The 21,449-nt window shown below is 38.2% G+C and overlaps 5 protein-coding genes across 7 annotated transcripts; 3 read left to right on the forward strand and 2 right to left on the reverse strand.

The window, feature by feature from the left end:
- Positions 1-149: 149 nt before the first annotated feature.
- Positions 150-4,824, reverse strand: LOC106404499. 2 transcript variants are annotated; one of them, XM_013845225.3, is made up of 11 exons: positions 2,510-4,824; positions 2,298-2,426; positions 2,126-2,218; positions 1,880-2,045; positions 1,708-1,790; positions 1,494-1,637; positions 1,185-1,391; positions 947-1,094; positions 725-855; positions 545-634; positions 150-451 (listed from the first exon to the last, which is right to left on the reverse strand). In XM_013845225.3, the coding sequence occupies exons 1-11, from the start codon at positions 4,448-4,450 to the stop codon at positions 365-367; spliced, it is 3,219 nt and encodes a 1,072-aa protein (XP_013700679.2). In that variant the 5' UTR covers positions 4,451-4,824; the 3' UTR covers positions 150-364. The 2 variants fall into 2 exon arrangements, with proteins under 2 accessions (XP_013700679.2, XP_022543139.2); XM_022687418.2 differs by having other exon boundaries at positions 358-474.
- Positions 4,825-4,904: 80 nt separating this feature from the next.
- On the forward strand, positions 4,905-6,874 carry LOC106404928. The gene is made up of 9 exons (XM_013845570.3): positions 4,905-5,096; positions 5,182-5,281; positions 5,353-5,469; positions 5,551-5,763; positions 5,837-5,978; positions 6,073-6,209; positions 6,290-6,370; positions 6,462-6,539; positions 6,623-6,874. Exons 1-9 carry the CDS (start codon positions 5,014-5,016, stop codon positions 6,674-6,676), a joined length of 1,005 nt encoding a protein of 334 aa, XP_013701024.2. The 5' UTR covers positions 4,905-5,013; the 3' UTR covers positions 6,677-6,874.
- Positions 6,875-7,133: 259 nt separating this feature from the next.
- LOC106403023 lies at positions 7,134-12,136 on the reverse strand. Of its 2 annotated transcripts, XM_013843863.3 has the most exons (13): positions 9,753-12,012; positions 9,554-9,682; positions 9,357-9,470; positions 9,168-9,269; positions 9,033-9,079; positions 8,875-8,945; positions 8,671-8,774; positions 8,395-8,583; positions 8,104-8,310; positions 7,863-8,010; positions 7,634-7,764; positions 7,457-7,549; positions 7,134-7,332 (listed from the first exon to the last, which is right to left on the reverse strand). In XM_013843863.3, the coding sequence occupies exons 1-13, from the start codon at positions 11,673-11,675 to the stop codon at positions 7,240-7,242; spliced, it is 3,351 nt and encodes a 1,116-aa protein (XP_013699317.2). In that variant the 5' UTR covers positions 11,676-12,012; the 3' UTR covers positions 7,134-7,239. The 2 variants fall into 2 exon arrangements, with proteins under 2 accessions (XP_013699317.2, XP_013699318.2); XM_013843864.3 differs by lacking the exons at positions 7,134-7,332; positions 7,457-7,549; positions 7,634-7,764; positions 7,863-8,010 and having other exon boundaries at positions 8,156-8,305; positions 9,753-12,136.
- Positions 12,137-15,900: 3,764 nt separating this feature from the next.
- On the forward strand, positions 15,901-18,520 carry LOC106405844 (eIF5-mimic protein 2-A-like). Its single transcript, XM_013846394.3, has 8 exons — positions 15,901-16,102; positions 16,397-16,420; positions 16,732-16,837; positions 16,916-16,984; positions 17,077-17,570; positions 17,663-17,924; positions 18,025-18,233; positions 18,317-18,520. Exons 1-8 carry the CDS (start codon positions 16,098-16,100, stop codon positions 18,381-18,383), a joined length of 1,236 nt encoding a protein of 411 aa, XP_013701848.2. The 5' UTR covers positions 15,901-16,097; the 3' UTR covers positions 18,384-18,520.
- Positions 18,521-18,605: 85 nt separating this feature from the next.
- Positions 18,606-20,546, forward strand: BNAA02G12010D. Its single transcript, XM_013846396.3, has 5 exons — positions 18,606-18,863; positions 19,300-19,514; positions 19,726-19,806; positions 19,896-20,243; positions 20,321-20,546. Exons 1-5 carry the CDS (start codon positions 18,743-18,745, stop codon positions 20,420-20,422), a joined length of 867 nt encoding a protein of 288 aa, XP_013701850.2. The 5' UTR covers positions 18,606-18,742; the 3' UTR covers positions 20,423-20,546.
- The last annotated feature ends 903 nt before the right edge of the window (positions 20,547-21,449 follow it).

The raw sequence follows: 21,449 nt of genomic DNA on the forward strand, positions 1-21,449 counted from the left end.
TCTGCAGTTCTTAGAGTAACTTCACAGCGCATTGTAATTTCAACTCATCAACACAACTTCTTTTGAACTAGAACAGAATATGAAAACACTCTTACCTACAGCCAGTGTCATGACACACATGTCTGACCCATCAAGTTTACAAATTCAACTCAAGAAACACAAAGGAAACTGCTTCGTCTTTTGTAAGATGTTGTTCATATACAACCTAAATTTGTATTTATACACGTACACTAGGGATGGTAAAAATGATGAACCAAATCTGTTATACTTCACTGACATGAATATCAATATGCTTTAATCAGATGACGAACACACTGTTTCTAAATTGGAATATGCCATTCCTTTACATTTGCTAAACCATCGATTAGTGGGCGGCTTCATAAAACAGAATCTTAGGCCGAACCTTCCTTTCCCCACAGAATCTGATCACACTCTCCCAGTTGCCAACAGCCTGTGGTATCACCACGCAACATACTAACAATCTCTCAGTTCACAACTCAAACTCAACTCAACAAGTACAAAGAAAACTATTTAGTCTTTTTACCTCTTCTGTAAAAGCATCATGTCTGACACCGACCCACCTGTCTTTCTCATATGCTAGGCAGATGTGTTCTTTGTCCTCACCACAACCAACCTGCATACGTTTCCCATATTCTGAGCTCCTAACCGACCAAATCAGAATAACAATAGGACAAAACATTTGCAACCCTGTATCAGATTTTACCAGTGACACAAGCCGGTAATTGGTGCTTGATTCTAAGCCTTCGTATAGCCTGCTCATATCTATCTCCCAGTCCAAAGCCTTTGCTGTTTCAGATATCTCTTTTTCCGTTTCATGCTTCTCCCATTCCAGCACTAGTGTTGCAAACCCCCCCACAAAACACCAACAATTGTTAAATGAAATGAGTACACAAGATCGCAGTCATGGTTAAAACTTTTTACTTACCGACTGTAAATATAGGCGGGCATCTACTAATAATGTGATGAACAACGTTTGCCTTTCCACAGCCTCCTGTTTTAAGGTCACATAACATTTTATCTTCCATGCGAATCATTTTAAGGATGTCCTCAAACTTTATATTCCCAAAAGCACACTGCATATATAACCAACCACACAACAAACTTATTAAGTGATAGTACCAATTTATATAGGAAGGACAATAGGGAAACAAAATGAAGCGTACCTTCAGGTCTCTGATTGAATCTGCAGCCATAACGATTCCATAAGAACTTTGCTCTGGATAATTGGGCTTCTGCCTGCATCTGCTACAACTCATTCTTTCATATTCTTCCAGTGTAAAGAGGCGAGTTACCAAGCTTTCTATTTCTTGACTTTTACAGCTATGCCAAGACTCAAGGATGGACACGACTATCTCAGCAGCATCACTTGACTGCATCGAGTTAAAAACCAAGATTACCTAGGAGATATTAATCAAGCCTATTTAATAAAATAATAATACCATGCTTAGAAGCTTATATATATCTGCACAAACCGTGGAAAGAACTTCTCTGGAAGTAAGTAGATCGCTCAGGAGATAGCTGTGGAGTAGCTCAGGAACTTGTTTTTCCAAGTCGTCACGAAGTGGTTTCTCATTTTGCATTAAATCTTCTTTCAGGATCTTAATGTTCAAGAGGGCCTGCAATGCATTACCACATTTAGATATCAAAAACTGAATCAGAACTAGAAGATGAGAGTTTACGTATTACCTTCAGGGTCATGTCAAGAGCTGAGTTGCATCTGGCTGCACCTTCTCTATGTACTGACTCTTCTCCGGGCATGTTTTGCATACCTTGAAGATGGCGAATGAAACAAACAAGATTTATGCAACTAAACTCGAAGTGGTTTTAGAATCTCGTCATCGCAAAGTTCTTTCACAACCTTGAGCAGCTTCCTCTTCATCCACAGTGTTGGATGAAATTTCCAACCGATTCCTTTCACTTGAAAGACTGTTATCTGGTGGTTCCGTAAAATCTTTTTCCGTCGTTTGTAGTGATGGAGATGTACCTTGGAGATCAAGGTTGACAGACATGCTCGTTGAAGTTTTCTGTTGCATTAAGAAGACCACTCCTTCTTACAGTTGAGTAACTGAAAATTCAGAAAAGCAAATAGAACTTTAATAATGACCTTATTGCTTTTATGTTTCTTCTTCTTTGACTGTGGCTTCTTTTTTTCCTCGAGTAGAAGATCTGCTTCTGCTGCAGCTACGTTTATTACCTCCTAAGAGAATGATACAACAGACATAATATAAGGAACAAGTGACAGACGTGTCTGCATCTAAGGGAAGACGAAAACCGACCAGAAAGAATTCTTTAAGTGGTCGAAGGATGTAAAAGCGGTGGTCAAAAACAGAAAGTCTGATAAGGTCGTTGAACAGATTAATCCTTGAATTCTCAACCAGCAACATCTTTGTATCCACTAGCGCAACCTGCAAGTCAAGAAACACTTATAAGATTACATTTTTAGCTCTGTTTTTCTATTGTTAATTAAAACCTCTGATCAGGAATTGACCTTATCAGCGACCATTGATCTCAGACGGTCTATGGACTCGAGGACTACTTCATCGCTGAGATCTTTAAGCCCATGTATACGCTTCAGGCAATCTTCTAAATCTGGGAAATCAAATGTAGGATGCGGTGCTTCTTCAAGAGCATCTCGTACTGAGCACAAGAACAGGCGTGTACTGTGAGAATCTCTAGTTCCTTTCTTCCTTTCACATTCATCGCCTAGAAGAGATGCATATTTGTTGGATTGATGTTCCGTAACAACACTCAGTCTCTTTGTATTTTCGCTGACACATAAGTTTATGGCGTCAACAAGACCTGCATCATAACCTAGCAACTGCAGTTTCTTTGCATATTTGGTTCCCAACGTCCTACAAGTGTACTGAACGGCTCTCAAAACAGCCACCCAGATATCTAGATTGTGTGTCCTCACAGGTCTTGGGAATCGAAATCTCTCATCTCCAGAGGAGTCATCCGCTAACCAAGATACTATATCATCTCCACGGGCATGTGACTTGGCGTAGTGATCATCGGGGTTGAAGAAACTGACTGCCCCTTCATCATCGAATTGAGCAATCTCACATCGCAGCAGCCTCTTATCCAGAAGCAGAGATGAAAACTGCTTGTCGAAGTCTATCTTTTCTTTAACACGAGTACCACTGTAGAAACTGTCCACTGCTCTGCAAATCACCTCTCTGCCATCTTCCCTTTCACACTTGATGCCTTTGAGAAGGTCAAGAATTTGTTCGAGCTCTCTTCTTTCCAAAAAGCAGATGCTCTGAGGTGTTTCCACTAGGCGACACTCTGTAGTCAAAGTATGCTTGGAAACTTCAAACCGTGCAAGATGCTTAATCAGAAAACGCATCATCCAGTCTCGAAGGCCACAAGAAAGGATCTTACGCTCACAAAACAACAAAAGCAGCAACCGAATCTCCTGGAGTAACTTACTGCGCTCTTCATCTGTAGCTAATGGCCAGTCTCTGGACCATCCATTCTCATATACAAACGCTCTCACAAATTCAAGCCGAGTCTTGATCATTTCAGCAGCAGCAGCTGTATCCACTGGCTCCCATCCTGCAACTGTTATCATACCAGCCCACACTTCATCCACCATCTGAGCCATATGCTCTGCCGTAGAAGGCTTAAACTTTGCGGCATGTTCTTTCTCGAGATGAATCTTAAACTTCTTAAGGGTAAAAAACTCTTCTGAACAAGATCTACACATCCAGAATCTCCATTTTTTTTTACTCACTGCAGAACCAACAACTTTCTCCAAAGCTTTCCCTCCCTCTGTGCCGTGGAATCTCCGCACATAGCTTGTGAAATCCGCAATGCTTACTTCCATAAACTTCCTTTTGATCTCAACGTTCAAGCCTGACCAGTACAATCTCAATCCTTCAACCTCAATCTTACTCGGATGATCTGTACATTTCTTGGACTCCCTAACTTTCGGTTCCCACATTTGAATAGGAGAACCAGCAGCGATGCTTGACTCAGCAGCTTTGAGTACATTCTCCACGTCTTTTCGACTTTTCTCGTCCTCGGAAGTCAATGAGCCAAAAGACGCCATAATAGCCAGATACTCTTTTGCTTTCCCGATGGACTTCTTCAAGTACAATGGCGATCCAAGCAAATTGCCCAAACCAAAGAGCGAAGCAGCACAGAACGATGAGAAGCCATCGTTTTCGGAAAAGCATTCCACAGCGCCAAGCAAGAATGCGAATTTCACGTCGCTGTCGTCTGCTCGCTTGGCTTGCTCGAAGAAGATTTGACCTTGCTGGAAAGAGAGAAAGTCTGCGACCTCGTGCTTCTTGTGAGAAGAAATCCAAGCTTCGATGACCTCCAAGGCCTTGATGTGATCTCCTTGAGCCATGTGATCTGCAGAGAGTTGTACGATTTGTTTAGCTTCCTCATCATCGTAGTCAAAGACGAAGGGAGTCGTCTCCATGTGATTCTCAAAAGCTTTCTTGCTGCTTGGTTTCCAGAGAAGAGCCGACGAGGAGGGAAAAAATAGAAGAGGGATGGATAGTAGTTATTTGAAGAAGAGTTATCACGTGAGAGACACGTGACAAGGCTTGGATATAGGGAGAAAGAGAGGCCCATTTAAAAAAAAAAAGCATTCTGTCGAGCAGCTTGTGGGCATTCCATGTTCGATTTGAGCGCACATTCCCACAAATAAAACCGCAACAAAAGATTGTGAGAAAATTTCGAATTCGGGAGTTAAGTGGAGGTAGAATTGGCTTAGGAGAAGAAACGTCTTCATGGGTGCGACTAAACTTATTGATATAATAAAATATTGTTCCGATGATTTGTTTACTTTCGTTCGAGTAAGTAATTTTGGCGCTCTTTTCATAATACATGTCACATGACGACACTCACGTGCACAAACCAACCGGCTGTAGGTAGCTGATCAAATCCTTCGCATTTTCTCTGTTTCCTTTTCTCGAGAAAATCCAGAGAGAAAAGTCTTGCGACTCGAAAGAAAAACGCTACTGCTGTTGGTTGTTTTCCATGGAGATTCCAAATCTAATCATGGAGATGGAGTCGTCGTCGTCATCTAAGGTTCAAGAAGATACTGACCAGAAAATTGATCCGTGAGTACTACTAATCCTCTAGTTATGCCTCTTTTTTTTCTCGAGAATAATCGCCTGCTTAGTTAGTGCTTTGTCTATTGTTCAGAGATCTCTCAGTAAAGCATGACGACGACGCTCACGAGGCGATGAAAACAGAGGAGAAACAAAACGCCACTCGTGCTTCAGCTCTTGATACCATACTCAAGGTTCTTTAACAAGCATATTATTTATCTTTGTTCCCCAGATCTTGATCAAGAACGTGATTGTTTTGTTGCAGTCTCTCTGGAAGATAAGCGTTTTCAGAAAAGAGTTGGCCAGCATCTTCACTGAAGATGAACTTGTTTCCGAACTCCGTGATTTCATTCTCAACAATCTACCTCTCACTCATCCTATGGTCTCTTCTCTCTCTCTCTCTCTCTCAGCCTTTATAACCTTTCTATATAGTTAAGCTTATCTTCTTGTTCTTTACTCTTAGGAATCAAACGGTGTTTATGACTTCTTGGTAACCATCTTGGATCTTATTCCTCGCTGGAACACTGGATATGACGATGAGAAATCTCTTAAAACCATGTTTGAACTTTACGAAACCCCCAAAAAGATGTGCAACAGATGCAAATTGGATACTGAATATCCACCTGAGCTTGCTTATGGTCTAATCCTGATCGCTAATTCACTCAGAGAATTCAAGGCAAACTCATTTCTTTCCTTCTATTATCATGTTAAGTGATGATGCTAAGAAACGTTTTTGGTTATTATCGCAGTATGCATTTGAGGATTTGACATTTGAGAGCATCCTTAAGGTTATCAGAACCACCTTCATGCTGCCTTGTGACAAGGAAGGATGTGGGAAGCGAAACTATGTTGAACGTGTGATCAATACCCTTCCATCTGTTTTCACTATTGGTAAAAGACCTCCTTTCAAGTTTATTATGTAGACGTCAGCAACATAATGCACTAGTTCTTGAGGATTGTTTTTTTTTTTGATGGAATTGTTTAGCTCTAGAGTGGGAGAACAATGAGACTGAAGAGGAGATCTCTGCTACTACTTCTGTTCTCGCTAGTGAATTTGATATTAGTGAGATATACAAATACGAAGGTGACAGTATATTCACTAAATACCGTCTTGTGTCCATGGTATGTATCTAATTCCTTCTGGATTTTCCTATGGACAATTGTTGTTACTAGAAACCAACTCCAAATGTTGTAATTCTCAGGTTTGCTTGTGCGGAGATCAATACGATTGCATGGCTTATGAAAACAATAGATGGATCAGATACTTTGCTCTTAACAAAGAGGTCAAGCAGCAAGTTTCTTGATCTGTGACCTGTTTGTTTTATCTTGGGTTTTGTAAGTTAAGCTGAGTGAGCTGTGTTTCTACGTGTACAGGTTATTGGAGACTGGAACAGTGTTCTCAGCAGTTTCTTAAAACTGAAGATTCGACCAGAGATTCTATTTTTCCAAAACGTAAGCTCCTACGACTGCTTACTTGCTTATGTTTTTGTGTTTCTAGTGTGTTCTCAGTTCCACCAACTTCAATGGCCTGGCAGGTGACGGGCCAGACTATGGGGAAGAACCAGATTGTGTTCGGGAGTTTGGTGTAAAACATTCTAAAGACCAATAAAAGCTTTTTCAGTGATGTAGGAAAGGGATTCGATGTATATGAAAAACTTTAGAATCGATGTTTGGGTCTTTAGTCAAAAGCTTTACAAGGTCTTAGTAGAATAATGCTCTGGATTTGAACTACTGTGAACATATTTTTTTTCCTTCCTTTATTCAGCTAAATGTATAAACTTGATTGATATGATCATTTGACTAAAACACCATCATTTTCCGTAAACACAGCTTTGTGAAAAAGTTGAATGAAGATGTTGGGTTTGTTTAAACGATTCAGTAAGGTGGAATGAAGGATACATAGATCAAATGGATGCTTTGTAAAAGATAGCTGGCTTATAGGGCTTGATTCTTGTGAGATCATTGAATGAAGAAAAAGAGGAATCTGATATGTTTCCTTTCTACAAAAAAAAATTATCACTAACTTCTTTGAACAAGTTTTAAGTGGTTTCAACTCAGTATCAATCGCTTTATTAAGACAGAACAAATCTGCTTTTGAATCTAATATATACAAGAATCGGTTTTCTATATTGAGATATGACTTTATCACTTGTTAAGGCCATTCCAAAGCTTTATAAAACAAAATCTCTGGCCGAACCTTCCTTTCTCCACAGTATCTGGCCACACTATTCCAGTTACCAACAACCTGTGATGCAAATCAATAATGTCTAAGTTTACATTTCAACTCCAGAAAGACATCTTCTATTTAAAAAAATCTGCCTTTCTTCAAGAATTGAACAATTCAAGGTAATACTGTTTCGTCTTTTTACCTCTTTTGCTGAAGCTCCAAGACTGAACCTGACCCATCGTTTCTTTTTATAAGCTAGGCATATGTATTCTTCTTCTTCTTCACCACAACCAACCTGCATACATTTCCATATTGTAAGAGAAAGAAAACACAGAAGAAATAATAGGACAACCATTTGTGACCCTGTTTCAGGATTTACCATTGACACAAGCCGGTATTTTGTGCTTGGTTCTAAGCCTTCGTATAGCCTGCTCATATCTATCTCCCAGTCCAAAGCCTTACTTGTTTCAGATATTTCTTTTTCTGTTTCATCTTTCTCCCATTCCAGCACTAGTGTTGCCAAACCCCCCACAAAACGTCAACAATTGTTTTATCCTCATCACACAATACTCTAAACAAAACAGGATCAAATAATGGTCAGAACTTACCGACTGTAAATATAGGCGGGCATCTACTAATAATGTGATGAACAACGTTTGCCTTTCCACAGCCTCCTGTTTTAAGGTCACATAACATTTTATCTTCCATGCGAATTATTTTAAGGATGTCCTCAAACTTTATATTCCCAAAAGCACACTGCATATAACCAAACCACACACAACAAACTTATTAAGTGGCAGTACCAATTTCTATTAGGAAAGACAAAAGAGGGAATTAAACGAAGCGTACCTTCAGATCTCTGATTGAATCTGCAGCCATGATGATTCCATAAGAACTTTGCTCTGGATAATTTGGCATTTTTTTGCATTTGCTACAACTTATTCGTTCATATTCCTCCAGTGTAAAAATATGAGTTACCACGCTTTCTATTTCTGGACATTTCCAGCAAGGCCAAAACTCAAGGATGGATGCGAGTAGCTCAGCGGCATAACTTGTCTGGAAAAGAGTAAAAAAGAAAACAGAATGACAGTTAGACAACAACCAAAACTTTTGATTGAAAATTTTATCTGCCGCACAAACCTTGGAATAAACTTCTTCTATGGAAGCAAGTAAGTCGCTCAAGAGGCAACTGTAGAGTCCCTCTTTCATTTGCTTCCAGACAAACGCAGTAAAGAAATTTCCTATTGCACAAGGAACTCGTTCTTCCCGGTGGTCATAAATTTGATTACGATTTTGCAGCAAATACTCTTTGAGAATGTGACAAAGAGCCTGCAGTACCACATTTAGCAAAGAACAGAAAGTAAGAATTATGCATCTCAAAACAAATAACTACTCTCTTGCTAGTGTCTGCTTTACCTTCAGCGTCATGGCAAGAGCTGAATTATATATGGGTGGACCTTCTGCATGTGCTGGCTCCAAATGTTTCGACGGTGACTCTGCTTCAGGCATATTTTGCATATCTTGAAGATGGCAAATGAGAGATATGAGAATTATGCATCTCAAAACAAAGTAGTTTTAGAAAAATCGTCAGTTGACAAGCTCTTTCACAACCAAGGTTACCTTTAGCAGCTTCCTCTTGATCTTGTTCCATAGAATCTTCTTCCCCCGGTTTAGGTGATGGAGAAGTATCACTAGACATATGTAAGAACACGTTGTGCTCTGAGAAAACATACAAACAGTACATCAACTTGCAAAAAGACTCTAAACAGAGTACTTACTGTTCGACATTCTGATCAAGAACTCCAGGCATGCTTGTTGAAGTTATCTGTTACGCCATGAATACCGTTCATTCTTACAACTGAACCGAAAAAAAGAATCAGGGAAGCAAACAGAGATTCCACATCTTCAACAACCTTTTTGTTTCTGCGTCTCTTCTTCTTTGACCCCGAATTCTTCTCTTTGTCTTGATTGTTCTCGGATAAAAGTTTCAGCGCCTGTACTGCAGCTAACTCTTCCTAGAAGAAGAGACATCAACAATAATAAAAACTAACTCTAAAGAGAAAATCAGAGTGAAGATGACAGCTTTTTTTTTTGTATAAGACCTTGCTGATTTTATTTTTCTTCTTTTTAGACTGTGATTTCATTTCCTCCTCGAGTAAGCGATCTGCTTGTGCTGCAGCTAACTTGGCTTTGCATTCCATATCTACAATTCCTTCCTACACACCAAATATAATATAAGGAACAGGTGGATGACCAAATCATAGAGAAGATGAAAGAAAACTCTCTGTTTCAAACCAACCAGCAAAAATTCTTTCAGCAGAGGAAGGATGTAAGAGCGGTAGTCAAAAACAGAAAGTCTGACAAGGTCGTTGAGCAAATTGATCCTTGAGTTTTCAACCAGAAAGATCTTAGAATCAATTAGAGGAACCTGCAAATCAATAAACACTTTTAAGACAACAATACTATGATATATCCTATTTGTTAATCAAGAAACAAACCTTATCGGTCATCACTGATTTCAGGTGGTTTATGGAACTCAACACCACATCATCACTGACATTTCTATGATCACGTATAACATTCAGGCAATCTTCTAACTCGGGGAGACCAAATTTCGGATGCAATTCTGCTTTGAGAACATCTACTACTGCACTACAGTACAGTCTTGTCGCGAGAGAATTACTGGAGTCTGTCGTTAGATGCTTCTTTTCACATTCATCGCATAGAAGAGATGCATATGTCTTCCTTTGACCATCCGGAGTATTCCTTCTCCTTTCATCTTCGCCTATACACATGTTCTTGGCGTCAACGAGAACTTCAGTAAAATCTCCGATCCTGAGCTTCTTTGCGTAATATTGAGTTCCCATAGTCCTACATGTGAACTGAACGGCTCCCAGAACTGCCAACCAAACATCAAGATTGTGTGCTCTAGTAGGTCTCTGAAAATGGAACTTCTCATCTCCTGAAGACTTTTCTGTCAACCAGAGTATGATATTATCGCCACCAGCATTTGCCTTGGCGTAGTGAGCACTGGCATTTAGAAAACTGACTGCCCCTTCCTCATCGAACTGAGCAATCTCGCATTGCAGCAGTCTCTTATCCAAAAGCAGAGATGAAAACTTCATGTCAAAGTCGATCTTCTCTTTAACTCGAGTACCATTGTAGACACTATCCACCGCTCTGCAGACAAGTTCAGTACCATCATCCCTTTCACACTTGATGCGTTTGAGAAGGTCCAGGAACTGATTGAGTTCATGACGTTCCAAAAAGCAGATACTTTGAGGTGTTTCCACTAGGCCGCACTCAGCAAGACTATGTTTGGAAACTTGAAGTTTCTCAAAATGGCTAACCACCAAATCCTTCACCCAGGCTATAACACTACGTGAGAGAATGTTACAGTCACGAAACGTCACAAGTAGAAACCGAATCTCCTGGAGTAGCTTTCTGCGCTCTTCATCTGCAGCAACAGGCAAATCTTTGGACCATCCATTCTCATACACAAACGCTTTCATATCTTGTAGACGAGTCTTGATCATTTCGACAGCAGATACAGTATCCAGGGGTTCCCAACCTCCATCAGATATCATACAACCCCAGGACTCACTTATCCTTTGAGCTAGAGCCATTGCTACATTATGACGAAACCCTGCACCATGTTCTTTTTCAAGATGATTCCTACATTCTTCAGCACTAGAGAACTCTTTCGAACAAGATCGACAGACCCAAAGCCTCCATCTTTTGTGTTTCCTAACGGAACCCAGTACTTCCTCCAAAGCAACTCGTCCCTCTGTGCCATATAATCTCTGGACATAACTTGCAAAATCCGCAATGCTTACTTTCATAAAGTTTCGTCTTTTATCAACATTCAGCCCTGACCAGTACGACTTGAGTCCTCTAACAAAGTCAGACTCAGTCTTGGTAGTCTCTTCATGTTCCTCCGACTCAACCATATCTTCTGAGTCATCGGAGTCCTCAACGAGATAACTCCCATTCTTGAACTGAGCGAGCTTTGACTCTGAAGTCTTGATAACATGCCTTAGAGACTCTAAGTTTTTAACAGCGCCAACGATCTGGTTAGCTTGAGCCAGGGCTTTCTTGTAATAGAGCTTGGATTCAAGCAGCTGAGCCAAGTTGAAGAGTGACATCGCAGCAACCCCTGAGAAAGGCTTGCACGCGGTAAAGATCTCAACGGAACCAAGCAAGTAGGTGAATTTCAGATTGGGGTTCTCTGTTTTTCGAGCGAGGTCCCTGAAGATAGTACCGTGGAGGTAAGTTACAGGGTTCTTGTCATTCCCTTTGAGGAAAGACAAAGCTAGGATGGCCTCCAAGGCCTTGATGTGATGGCCTTGAGCGTAGAGATCTTTGGCGAGCTTGAAGAGCTTTTCGCCCTTGGCATCTGCCAGAGGAGGAAAACGATTCATCGTAAACCGACTCCCAAGGATCTTGCGTGTTCAGAAACAGAGTAGAAACAGAGCAGAGGCGGGAGAAAGGCGAAAAGAAAAGAAAAGAGAAGCAGAGAATGGCTTTGTCACGTACGAGGCACGTGACAGGGGATTGACAAGCACTACATACGAAAACCGATTGAGGAATTACGTCGAGCAGGTTGTGGGCAACAACAACCGGTTTGGAGTAAACCATGACGCTGTTTCGATTTTGATTGCACCTTTTCCAGAATAAATGGTGAACAAAGATTTTGATTGCACCTTTTGAATTTGGGAGTGCATGGTGTTCATGTTGGGGGATCAGAAATAACGTTTCACAAATTATGAACGAAACTCTTTGGAAGCTTAATAAGATGGGCTAGTTCGGTTTGATTCAAACGGATTAAAGAGAAATGTGAGTAATCGGAAGTGAATCGGAATGAAATTGATTTATTAATCAATTACAAAGATGGGCTAGTTCGGTTTGATTCACGGATTAATGAGAAACTAGATTCTGATCCGCGCGCTTGCGCGTGATTATTTATAATTAGCCTTTTTAAATTATAATTTTATGATTTGATGATATTTTATAAACTTCGGTTTACTTCCAAATTGTATTTTTGGTTTTCAGTTTGATTCTAGTTTGGTTACAATATTTGGATTTTAGTCTAAGAAATTTATGAGCCGTTATGTTATTTATGAATTGGCTTAAATTTGGGTTTAGTTATTTTGGTTTTTGTTTTGGTTTAAATAACGATGTTAAGAATCCGATAAAATTTTGGGTGCAGTTAAAGCACTTAAGTCTGAATAGAGATATGTAATTTTCGATTCGATTATGATTTAGATAGCTATATTTTGGTTACATTTTCTGATTTTTTTTATTTCGTGTTATTGAATGTTTTTAATATATGTTTTAAAAATTGGTATATCTCAAGATTATATACCAAGTCAAAAAATATATATTAATTATGTACCTCTATGTTATAAAGGTAGTATGTATATTCAACACTTGTGATCAAAATATACCCATATCATTTTAAAACATTAACTATTTTTAGTCTAAATAAGGATTAAGTAGCTATATTTTTGGCAAATAAGTCACTATATAATGGTGGTTGTTGAAACTAATTATTTATATTTTAATATGTTTATGAGAGGAATATGTCTCATAATCATTTGATGCAAATCATAATGTAAAACTAATAATATCATATAAGATACATATTTATGAATATATGCAAGGTATAATCGGAAGAAAATTTAGGGTAGCCCACGCAGATTTTCATTTATAATTATAGATTTGTTTTCTTATGAAAAAACTAAATTATTTTTGTTATGTTGTGTAAATAATAGTAGTGTTGATTTGTTTTGGTGGCCATTTAATTTAAATATTTATTTTATACTGCACTTACCTTCAAGTTATTTTTTTGGCAGTAATATAATTCTGCAAAAGAAAATGTATTTTGTTATACGTTCACCGGGTGCATAAGTTCACCGGGTGCATAAGCTCATCTGATAACCTGCAAAGGTATCATTCCAAGCAAACACTCAATAAAACGAAGAGATAAAGACAAACATCAACTTTTGTTTGAAAATCAATCACAAAAAACTCCATTTTGTGTGTATAGGTTCATACCGCTGCTGGGTTCTTGCATCCACCTGGAGGCGGTAAGATCAGCTCCAAGAACATGGAGAGTTAACTTAGCAGTACTACTAATCCAAGTCTTCATGGATAAATTTCTTGGGATCTTTCTTGTTAGTCCCATTTAAAACAGTATTATGAAAATGTTAGTATCACCTCGGGTTAGTACGCACCGTAATTGATTGCTAATTTGCTACTAATAGTTTCAGAACTTTTTCAATCTCAGGAAAGATGTGAGTAATATGTTTAATCGCAAGAACTGATCCTATCACCTTGAACCAAAAAAACATAACTTTTAAATCATCAGGGTTCCAGTAAACAACAAACCAAAGAAACAGTTGCAATGTGAACAAAAACTTTTAGTAGCTTGAGAATCTCCACTATTCTCGTCTGGATGAACTGTCCTTGCCTAAGACAAAATTAAACCAGGAAAAATGTTTAAGACTTCTTTACTCATATTCCCAAAAAAATTGATGATACAAAAAAAAGAAAAAAAAACTGTTAAGTTGTCTTTTGAATGTTAGTTTTGGTTCGAAAGTATCAGTTTTGACGGTTAAGGTGTCGTATTATTCATTCTCTATCACCATACCTTTCTTGTGAAAAACTAAAAACACAAATTAATATAAGACTGAAGCTTTGTTAAAATATTAGATCACGCCAATTATATAAGAAATAACACGTGTGGAGATCATATGATTAATGTCTTTCCATTTCTCTTGTGACGGAAAAAGGAATCATCGGAAAAGGATCTTATTAAGAAACCCAGAATCAAGGATCATAAATCAGGAGAAAAAAACAGAGTCGACGTGAGATGATCATGCATGAAGCTTATTGGTCCTGTGGATTGTTAAGAAATCACTTAAATAAGCCACTAAGATCAAACCTCGGTGGAGATTTGGATCATGACGCTTAAATGGAACTATCAAATCCACTGGAAACTCCCGAAAACAAAGCGGTCACATGATTACAATTTACAAAGTCCGCCCTAAGTGAGTTTCTGAAGGAAAGCGAAGACAAACATGGAGATGACTGAGATATCTGACGATCTGTTCTTGGTTAAACCAACTTTTGTTTATTTAACTACCAATGAATCTATGAACCATGATCATGCATTTGAATATCAACAACTAATAATCAAAAGCCAGGAATCAAAAATAATTTTTTTTCAGAATCAAATAGAAAGAATATTGATTTTAATAATCAAAAACCCAGAAAATGAAAAACTAAATCTAGGTGTAATCAATCATTCAACCAATTCTGGTGAGCAATTTTTTATTTATGTCGTAGATACTTATTGATTTAATAGGGTAAATCTAGTGTAACGTTAATGTAGATAAAGATAAATACAAAAGTTATTAAATATGGTATAATAGAAAGTGTCTAATATTTAGTCACAATCTATTCAATAGGTCCAATTTTAAAACATGCCACGGTAAGTTTCAAATAGGATTCTGTTTTAATAGAGTAGACTAGATTCTCACCCGCCCTTTGAAAGGGCGGGTATATTTTTTGTTTTAATTTAATTTTTATATTGATGTTTGTTTTTGTAATTATATTTGTGTTTTTTTTTGTAATCATATGTATAAATCTTAATCAAAATTTATTTTATAAAATAATAGTAGCTAAAAAGTTATATGTTCGGTTCTTTGTAATCATATGTCTGTATACATGTTTTTTTATAATCATATTTGTATGTTCTATATTTTGATTTGCGGGTATAATGTTAGTTTGTAACTTTTTTTATTTTTTTTATGTTTCTATAACATTTAGAACAGATAAATATGATTACAAAAATAGGTATACAAACATATGATTACAAAAAATCGAACATATGCTGAATTAACTTTTAAATTGCTATTATTTTATAAAATACAATAGATTTTGATTAAGATTTATACATATATATGATTAAAAAATACAAATATGATTAAAAAAATTATGAAAATTAAAGTTCTAAAAGAAGTTAAACATAAAATATAGATACTCTTTAAAATGACGGAACAGATAAATGCTGATATTATTGTAGACGTAATTTTGGTAAAACCCAAAAGGAAAGAGTAATTGTTATATAATATAGAACTATGGGACAATATAAAAATTAGAATGAAGTGACCACCGATAGTTTTGGACATGAAGTTACAAAATATGTCTTAACCAATAGAAAGTAGTTACGGAGATATAGATGTAAATGCAGTTATGTTTTATATAGATGTGGATCCTTCAAATTTAAAATTGTCAGTTGGGTTTCGTTCCACATGTATACAAACGTAAAAGTTATCAGTTATAGTTGTAGTTATATTTAGATGTTGTATATATTTTTTAATTGGATTCAACTATTATCAATGGGGGCATGTTCCTGTTTTAATAGTATTGATGTGAGTAATCGGATGTGAACCGGAATGGAATTGATTTATTAATCAATTACAAAGATGGGCTAGTTAGGTTTGATTCAATGGATCAAAAGAGAAATGTGAGTAACCGGATGTGAACGGGAATGAAATTGATTATTAATCGATTACAAAGATGGGCTAATTCGGTTTGATTCACGGATTAAAGAGAAATGTGGGTAACCGGATGTGAACCGGAATGGAATTGATTTAACATAGGTTAGGGAGACGAGGGTCAAAATCGTCATAACAATATTCTATTGTGTTACCAATTCTACCTTTATAGCGTCGAGACGAAGCTCGATTTTGTGCAGAAAACGCGAAGTTGAAGAACAATCCATATTCGTACATCTCTCTCTCTCCCTATCTTTGATCTTTTCTACATATTGGTTTATGAGGTAAGCTGAAGAATCTGCTTCTTATTTTTTCATTGTCGATTTCATTTCTAGTGTGGGTATCGGGGACACAGATCTCATCTCTTCCATTTTGAAATTTTCTTCTACTTTTTTTTTTAATTGTGTTCGTATGCATCTCTCGATGTTCGCTCTTTTTAATTGAATTTAGAGGTTTCTGGAATCTATTTAATTAGGGCTCTTCAATTAATCGAATCACTTCTAGGGTTTTCTTAAAAGGATCTACTTTTATTTTCAATCACTAATCTATTTTTGTTTGTTTGTTCTTTTTGCCTGCAGCTCGAAGGAGAAGCCCACTCTCGGGTATGTATACTTGCTTCATTAGTAGGTTAAACTGAATTTAAAAGTTTTGTAGTCTTAGCTTATCCTTCCTTGTAATTTGTCCATGGAAGTTGAAAGTTTATGTTTTGATGTTAATGCTTGCTCTTTTTTTTTTGAAAAATAAAACTAACTGAGTTATGTTATCTTCAAGCTGTGGTAAGAGTTTTCTCTTGTGCATAGTGAAGTACTTTGAAACCAAATTGTGAACCTTTCAATTTGTTGTTTAGAGAAATGTTTAGTGAACATTTAGTTAAGCTTGTCTTTATAAACTAATTTTGTTTGTTGATGTGCAGAGGAACGCGGATTAAGACCCGCAAAAGGAATATCGCTGCACCTTTGGACCCTGCTGCTTTCTCTGATGCTGTTGTCCTGATCTACCTCGATAATGCTGGTGATCTCGTAAGTCTATTCATCTCCTTCTCAGTTTCCTACTTGCACCCTATCTTTATACCTTTTGTTTTCGCCTTGTCTTATTAGGAACTTGTTGCCAAGGCTATTGAGTCATCTGATCTTAATTTCTCTAGATACGGCGATATTTTCTTTGAGGTAACTCTTCTTCCTATCACACGTCTTCTTCCCTAAGTTCTCCAACATTTATGAATATTCATCTAGTAGTCTGGTTCATTTATTGTTTTAAGGTTGTTTTCATTGGAGGACGTACCCAAACTGGTTCTGTGAAATCTGACGAAGGGGAACGCCATCCTTACTCTATTATCGACTGTGAACCAAACCGTGAAGCTATCTTACCATCAGTTGTTTACATTCAGAAAATCCTGCGTAGGAAACCTTTCCTTATTAAGAACCTCGAAAATGTTACCCGGAGGTTCTTGCAGTCGCTCGAGCTTTTCGAGGAGAGCGAGAGGAAGAAGCTTGCCATATTCACGGCCCTCGCCTTTTCCCAGAAGCTCTCGGGGTTGCCTGCAGAGACTGTCTTCCAGCCGCTGCTCAAGGATAACCTTGTTGCCAAAGGGATAGTGCTCACTTTTGTGACTGACTTCTTCAATGAGTATTTGGTTGAGAACAGCCTTGATGACTTGATTGCTATTCTGAGGCGTGGCAAGATGGAAGACAAACTCCTGGACTTCCTTCCGCCAACTAAGCGGACTACTGAATGTTTCTCTGAGCATTTCACGTGAGTTTCTATTTTGCTTGAACTTCACTACATTCAATGTTATTACCTGAGCTTCGTTAGTCACTAATGTATGTACTCTTGTGATTTAAAAGCAAGGCAGGATTGACAGCTCTGGTAGAGTACAATGAAAAGAAAATATATGAGGTGAAGCTGAAGGAAATAAAAGAGGTTCTTACGAGCCAAGTGACGGAGGAAATTAACATAGATGAGGTGATTGAAACGGTGAAGCAACAGGTGAAAGATGCTAAACTGCCAGAGATTGAGGTTGTGCGTGTGATCTGGGACGGGATAATGGATGCTGTTCAATGGTCTGGTAAAAACCAGCAGCAAAACTCAAACTCTGTATTACGCCAAGTGAGTTTTTTTGTTGTTTTTTTTTGCGTCTCTAGAGTTGTTGTTGGAAGATTGTTTTTGGTGTTAAAGCTTTGTTATTATTTGTGTGGTGGTGGTAAAGGTGAAGACATGGGCACCGCTTCTGAACACGTTCTGCAGCAACGGGAAAATGGAGATGGAGCTGATGTACAAAGTACAGATGCAATGCTATGAGGATGCAAAGCTGATGAAAGTGTTTCCAGAGGTAGTGAGGTCTTTGTACGAGCTTGATGTGCTTGCTGAAGACACTATTCTCCATTGGTACCGCAAAGGGAGCAACCCCAAGGGCAGGTAAAATTATGCTTTGGAAAATAAGGTTGTTTATTTTTATTAATATGAGTCTTTTAGTAAAAGATTGGGGTGTGTTGTTGTAGGCAAACGTTTGTGAAGGGATTGGAGCCGTTTGTGAATTGGCTGGAAGAGGCTGAGGAAGAAGAGTGAGTGAGCGACCAAAGACAAATCTGTTTTTCTTTTTCTCATCTCTTCTAATAAAACATAAAACTTTGATCATCTTTAGTGCATTTCGGAAACACATGCTTGAAGGTTTTGTTTTAATGGATTGTTTGTTTGTTTGTTTATGAGACTATGTCTTTAACCTGTTTTGAGTTCTCTCAAGTCCAAAGAATTTGATATGATTTTAACTCACAAAATCAAATAAAAAAAGCAATCTCAAAGAAAAGAAAACCTTATCCAAAAGCATGGTCTTAAAATTTTAAAAGCCACAAAAATGAGAAACTCAAGCGTGGGGACATCCATTAACCCTTAAGCCACACATTGAACAAAAGAATCATAATGGAAAAATGGCTGCTTCCTCCTCCTCCTTCCTAGTCCCTTCTGCTTCTCCTCCCTCCTCCGCCCTCTTCCGGCGCTTCTTCCGCCCCTCTTTGCTTTCTTCTAAGATCTTTCACCGTCTTCCCCGAGGTACATATCACTCTTATCTTGTCCATGTTTATATATTTATATGAATAACTCCGGAGTCTTCTTTTTTTTCTTTTAAATGTGATCTTGTTTGCCTTTGAATTAGGATTCCAACTCTTGTTAGCTTTATAAGGTTTATGAGTGATTTCACTAGTTTGAAGCCTTAGTTTGATATAACAGAGATCTGTGATCTCACATTCTACCTTCTTTCTGTTTGGTTACCCTCTTCGTTAATGAGCAATCATAAGATCGAAAAAAAGACCAATGTATAATCTCATGGAGATTAAGATTTATTTTGTTATGCATGCATGTGGTGTCTGAGTCATCCGAGACGGTTTGTCTCCTTTTGTGTTGTGGTTTTATCTTCAGGTGGTTGAGTGATTCTAATGATTGTAACCCCATCTAATGTAACTGATCTCGTCTTTTTTTTCATTCTCAGTTGTGAATAGTTCCAGCAGGACTGAAGTATCCGTTGATAAATCAGAAGCGGATAAGCTTGTCGATAAGATTGACTTTGGGGAACTATGCAATGAGTTTGAGTGCACAAGTAGCCCCCAGGTCGAATCCACTGCTCGACAACTTGCTCGCGACATTCTTGAAATCAGAGAAACCAATCGCGCCTTTGCTTGCTACGCTGTTTCTGTTAAATTTAAGGTACATTTTCCTTCACATTTTTACTATTTGTCTTCCATCTTCAAGCAGTCTACAACCAAAATTTGTAGGCACGTCCTTCTTGTCTTTTAGGCATAGTTCTTACATTATAAAGAGAAGCAAGACTTTTGTCACTTTTCATTATTTCCTTTCTGATATTTTGAAAATATTACTTGGCAATAAGTAAATACATCGTTACTGATAGTGATTGCAGGACTCGGTCAGAAGTTTTACAGGTCGTGAGAAGTATAAAAGACCAATGTGGATCACTAGTGGGTTAGAGAGTCCCACTGTGGTGAGAAATGATCCCTTCCTTTTTAACATATATTTGATTATAAGTAATGTTCTTACATGTGTATAAATGATGTCTATGTATATGTGTAGACGATACAGGAGATGGTGATGTTATCAACCAGCGTCTTGCGTATAAGATGGACAGTCAAAGGAAAACCCAAATCTATTCTTGGTGCTGTAAGTGGAGATCTGGTCATCAAAGTCAAATCTGAATTTACTCTTAACCAGATCAGTGGCCAAGTGATTGAGCATGAAGAGTCTTGGGACTCATCCTCCTCTTCCCCTATTGCGCAAGCCTATTTCTGGACATCCCGCCGCCTCTTTGCTGCTTCTGAATCAGCTAAAGACTTGGCCGATGCCACCAAAGACATAACCGCCACTTTCACAACTCGGAAAGAGGATACAGAGATATATCGTGATCCAACCGATCCTACTAAGGTCAGCTTCCACTTACTATTGCTTAACTAACACAGTCCTCTAATTTGTAGACTAAGACAATGTTGTTAATGATGCAGTATTTCCAAAGAGACGACAGCTTCGAAAGAGATTTCTATCAGGTTGCATTGTTTCTTGCAATTGTCTACTTTGTTGTACAGTTCTTGAGGAACACTCTCTAATTGTCCCTCTCTCTCTCTCTCTTTCAATTCTCTATAGCATATAGTGTAAGTGTCTATACATTGTATTATATGATCTGTATAAAAACAGAACAAGAAAATAGAGATGTGTTTATGTTGAGTAGAATTGTTACATTATTCATCACCAAAACAATGCTCATATGTAAATCAGATGATTCACATCGAACACGTCTATCATGAAACGCACCGTTTTGAGAGTGAGGCGATTTTAGGCGACTTGGCGATTCTTGACGAAAGTTCTAGGGATTGGATCTCCATGGATTCGGCGATCCCGCCGGATATTCTTGGTACTCCATTGCGTGCTGAGACTGGTTGGAAGGTAGATTCAGGGATGGATCTGCAAGAGAGGGGTTCGGAGGTGGATCGATTGAAGGCTATGGAGTCGTCGAAAGGTTCTGAGGAAGTAAGGGTAACAGTTGTTGAATCGAGAGATTCTAAGAAGGTTTCGTGGGTTAAGGTGGCCCAGGAGAAGAAAGTACTGAGGAAGTATGATGTGGAGATACTGAATAAGGATGGAGTTCATATGGTTGAGATTCCAGATGAGGTGCTGGAGAATCCCACTCCACTATGGGAGGATTTTGTAGTTGGTAAATTACTGGATCTGGCTCCTCATGTTGCCAAGGTTCACACGGTTCTTAACAGGATATGGAAGTATGGAGATCCGTCAACAAGGGTGGAGGTTTATGAAGTTAATCCTACTACGATGAGATTCAAGGTTTCAAGCCTGAAAGCTAGAGAAAAGATTCTTCGTCGTGGTATGTGGAACATAGCAGGGGTTCCAATGGTTGTCCATAAATGGTCACCAAAATCTGAGGAAGAAAAACAGGAAGAGGAAGCGGTTCCTATGTGGGTGCATCTAGAGAAGGTTCCACTCCATATGTACTCTTGGGAAGGAATAAGCTTCTTCACAAGTACGGTTGGTTTTCCGGTGAGGCTGCACCCTGAAACCATAGCCTGTACAAACTTTGATGTGGCAAAAGTCTTTGTTAAAGTGGATGTAACTAAGGCT

The sequence above is a fragment of the Brassica napus genome, chromosome A2, assembly GCF_020379485.1.
Source record: "Brassica napus cultivar Da-Ae chromosome A2, Da-Ae, whole genome shotgun sequence".
In the NCBI taxonomy this organism is placed as follows: Eukaryota; Viridiplantae; Streptophyta; class Magnoliopsida; order Brassicales; family Brassicaceae; genus Brassica; species Brassica napus.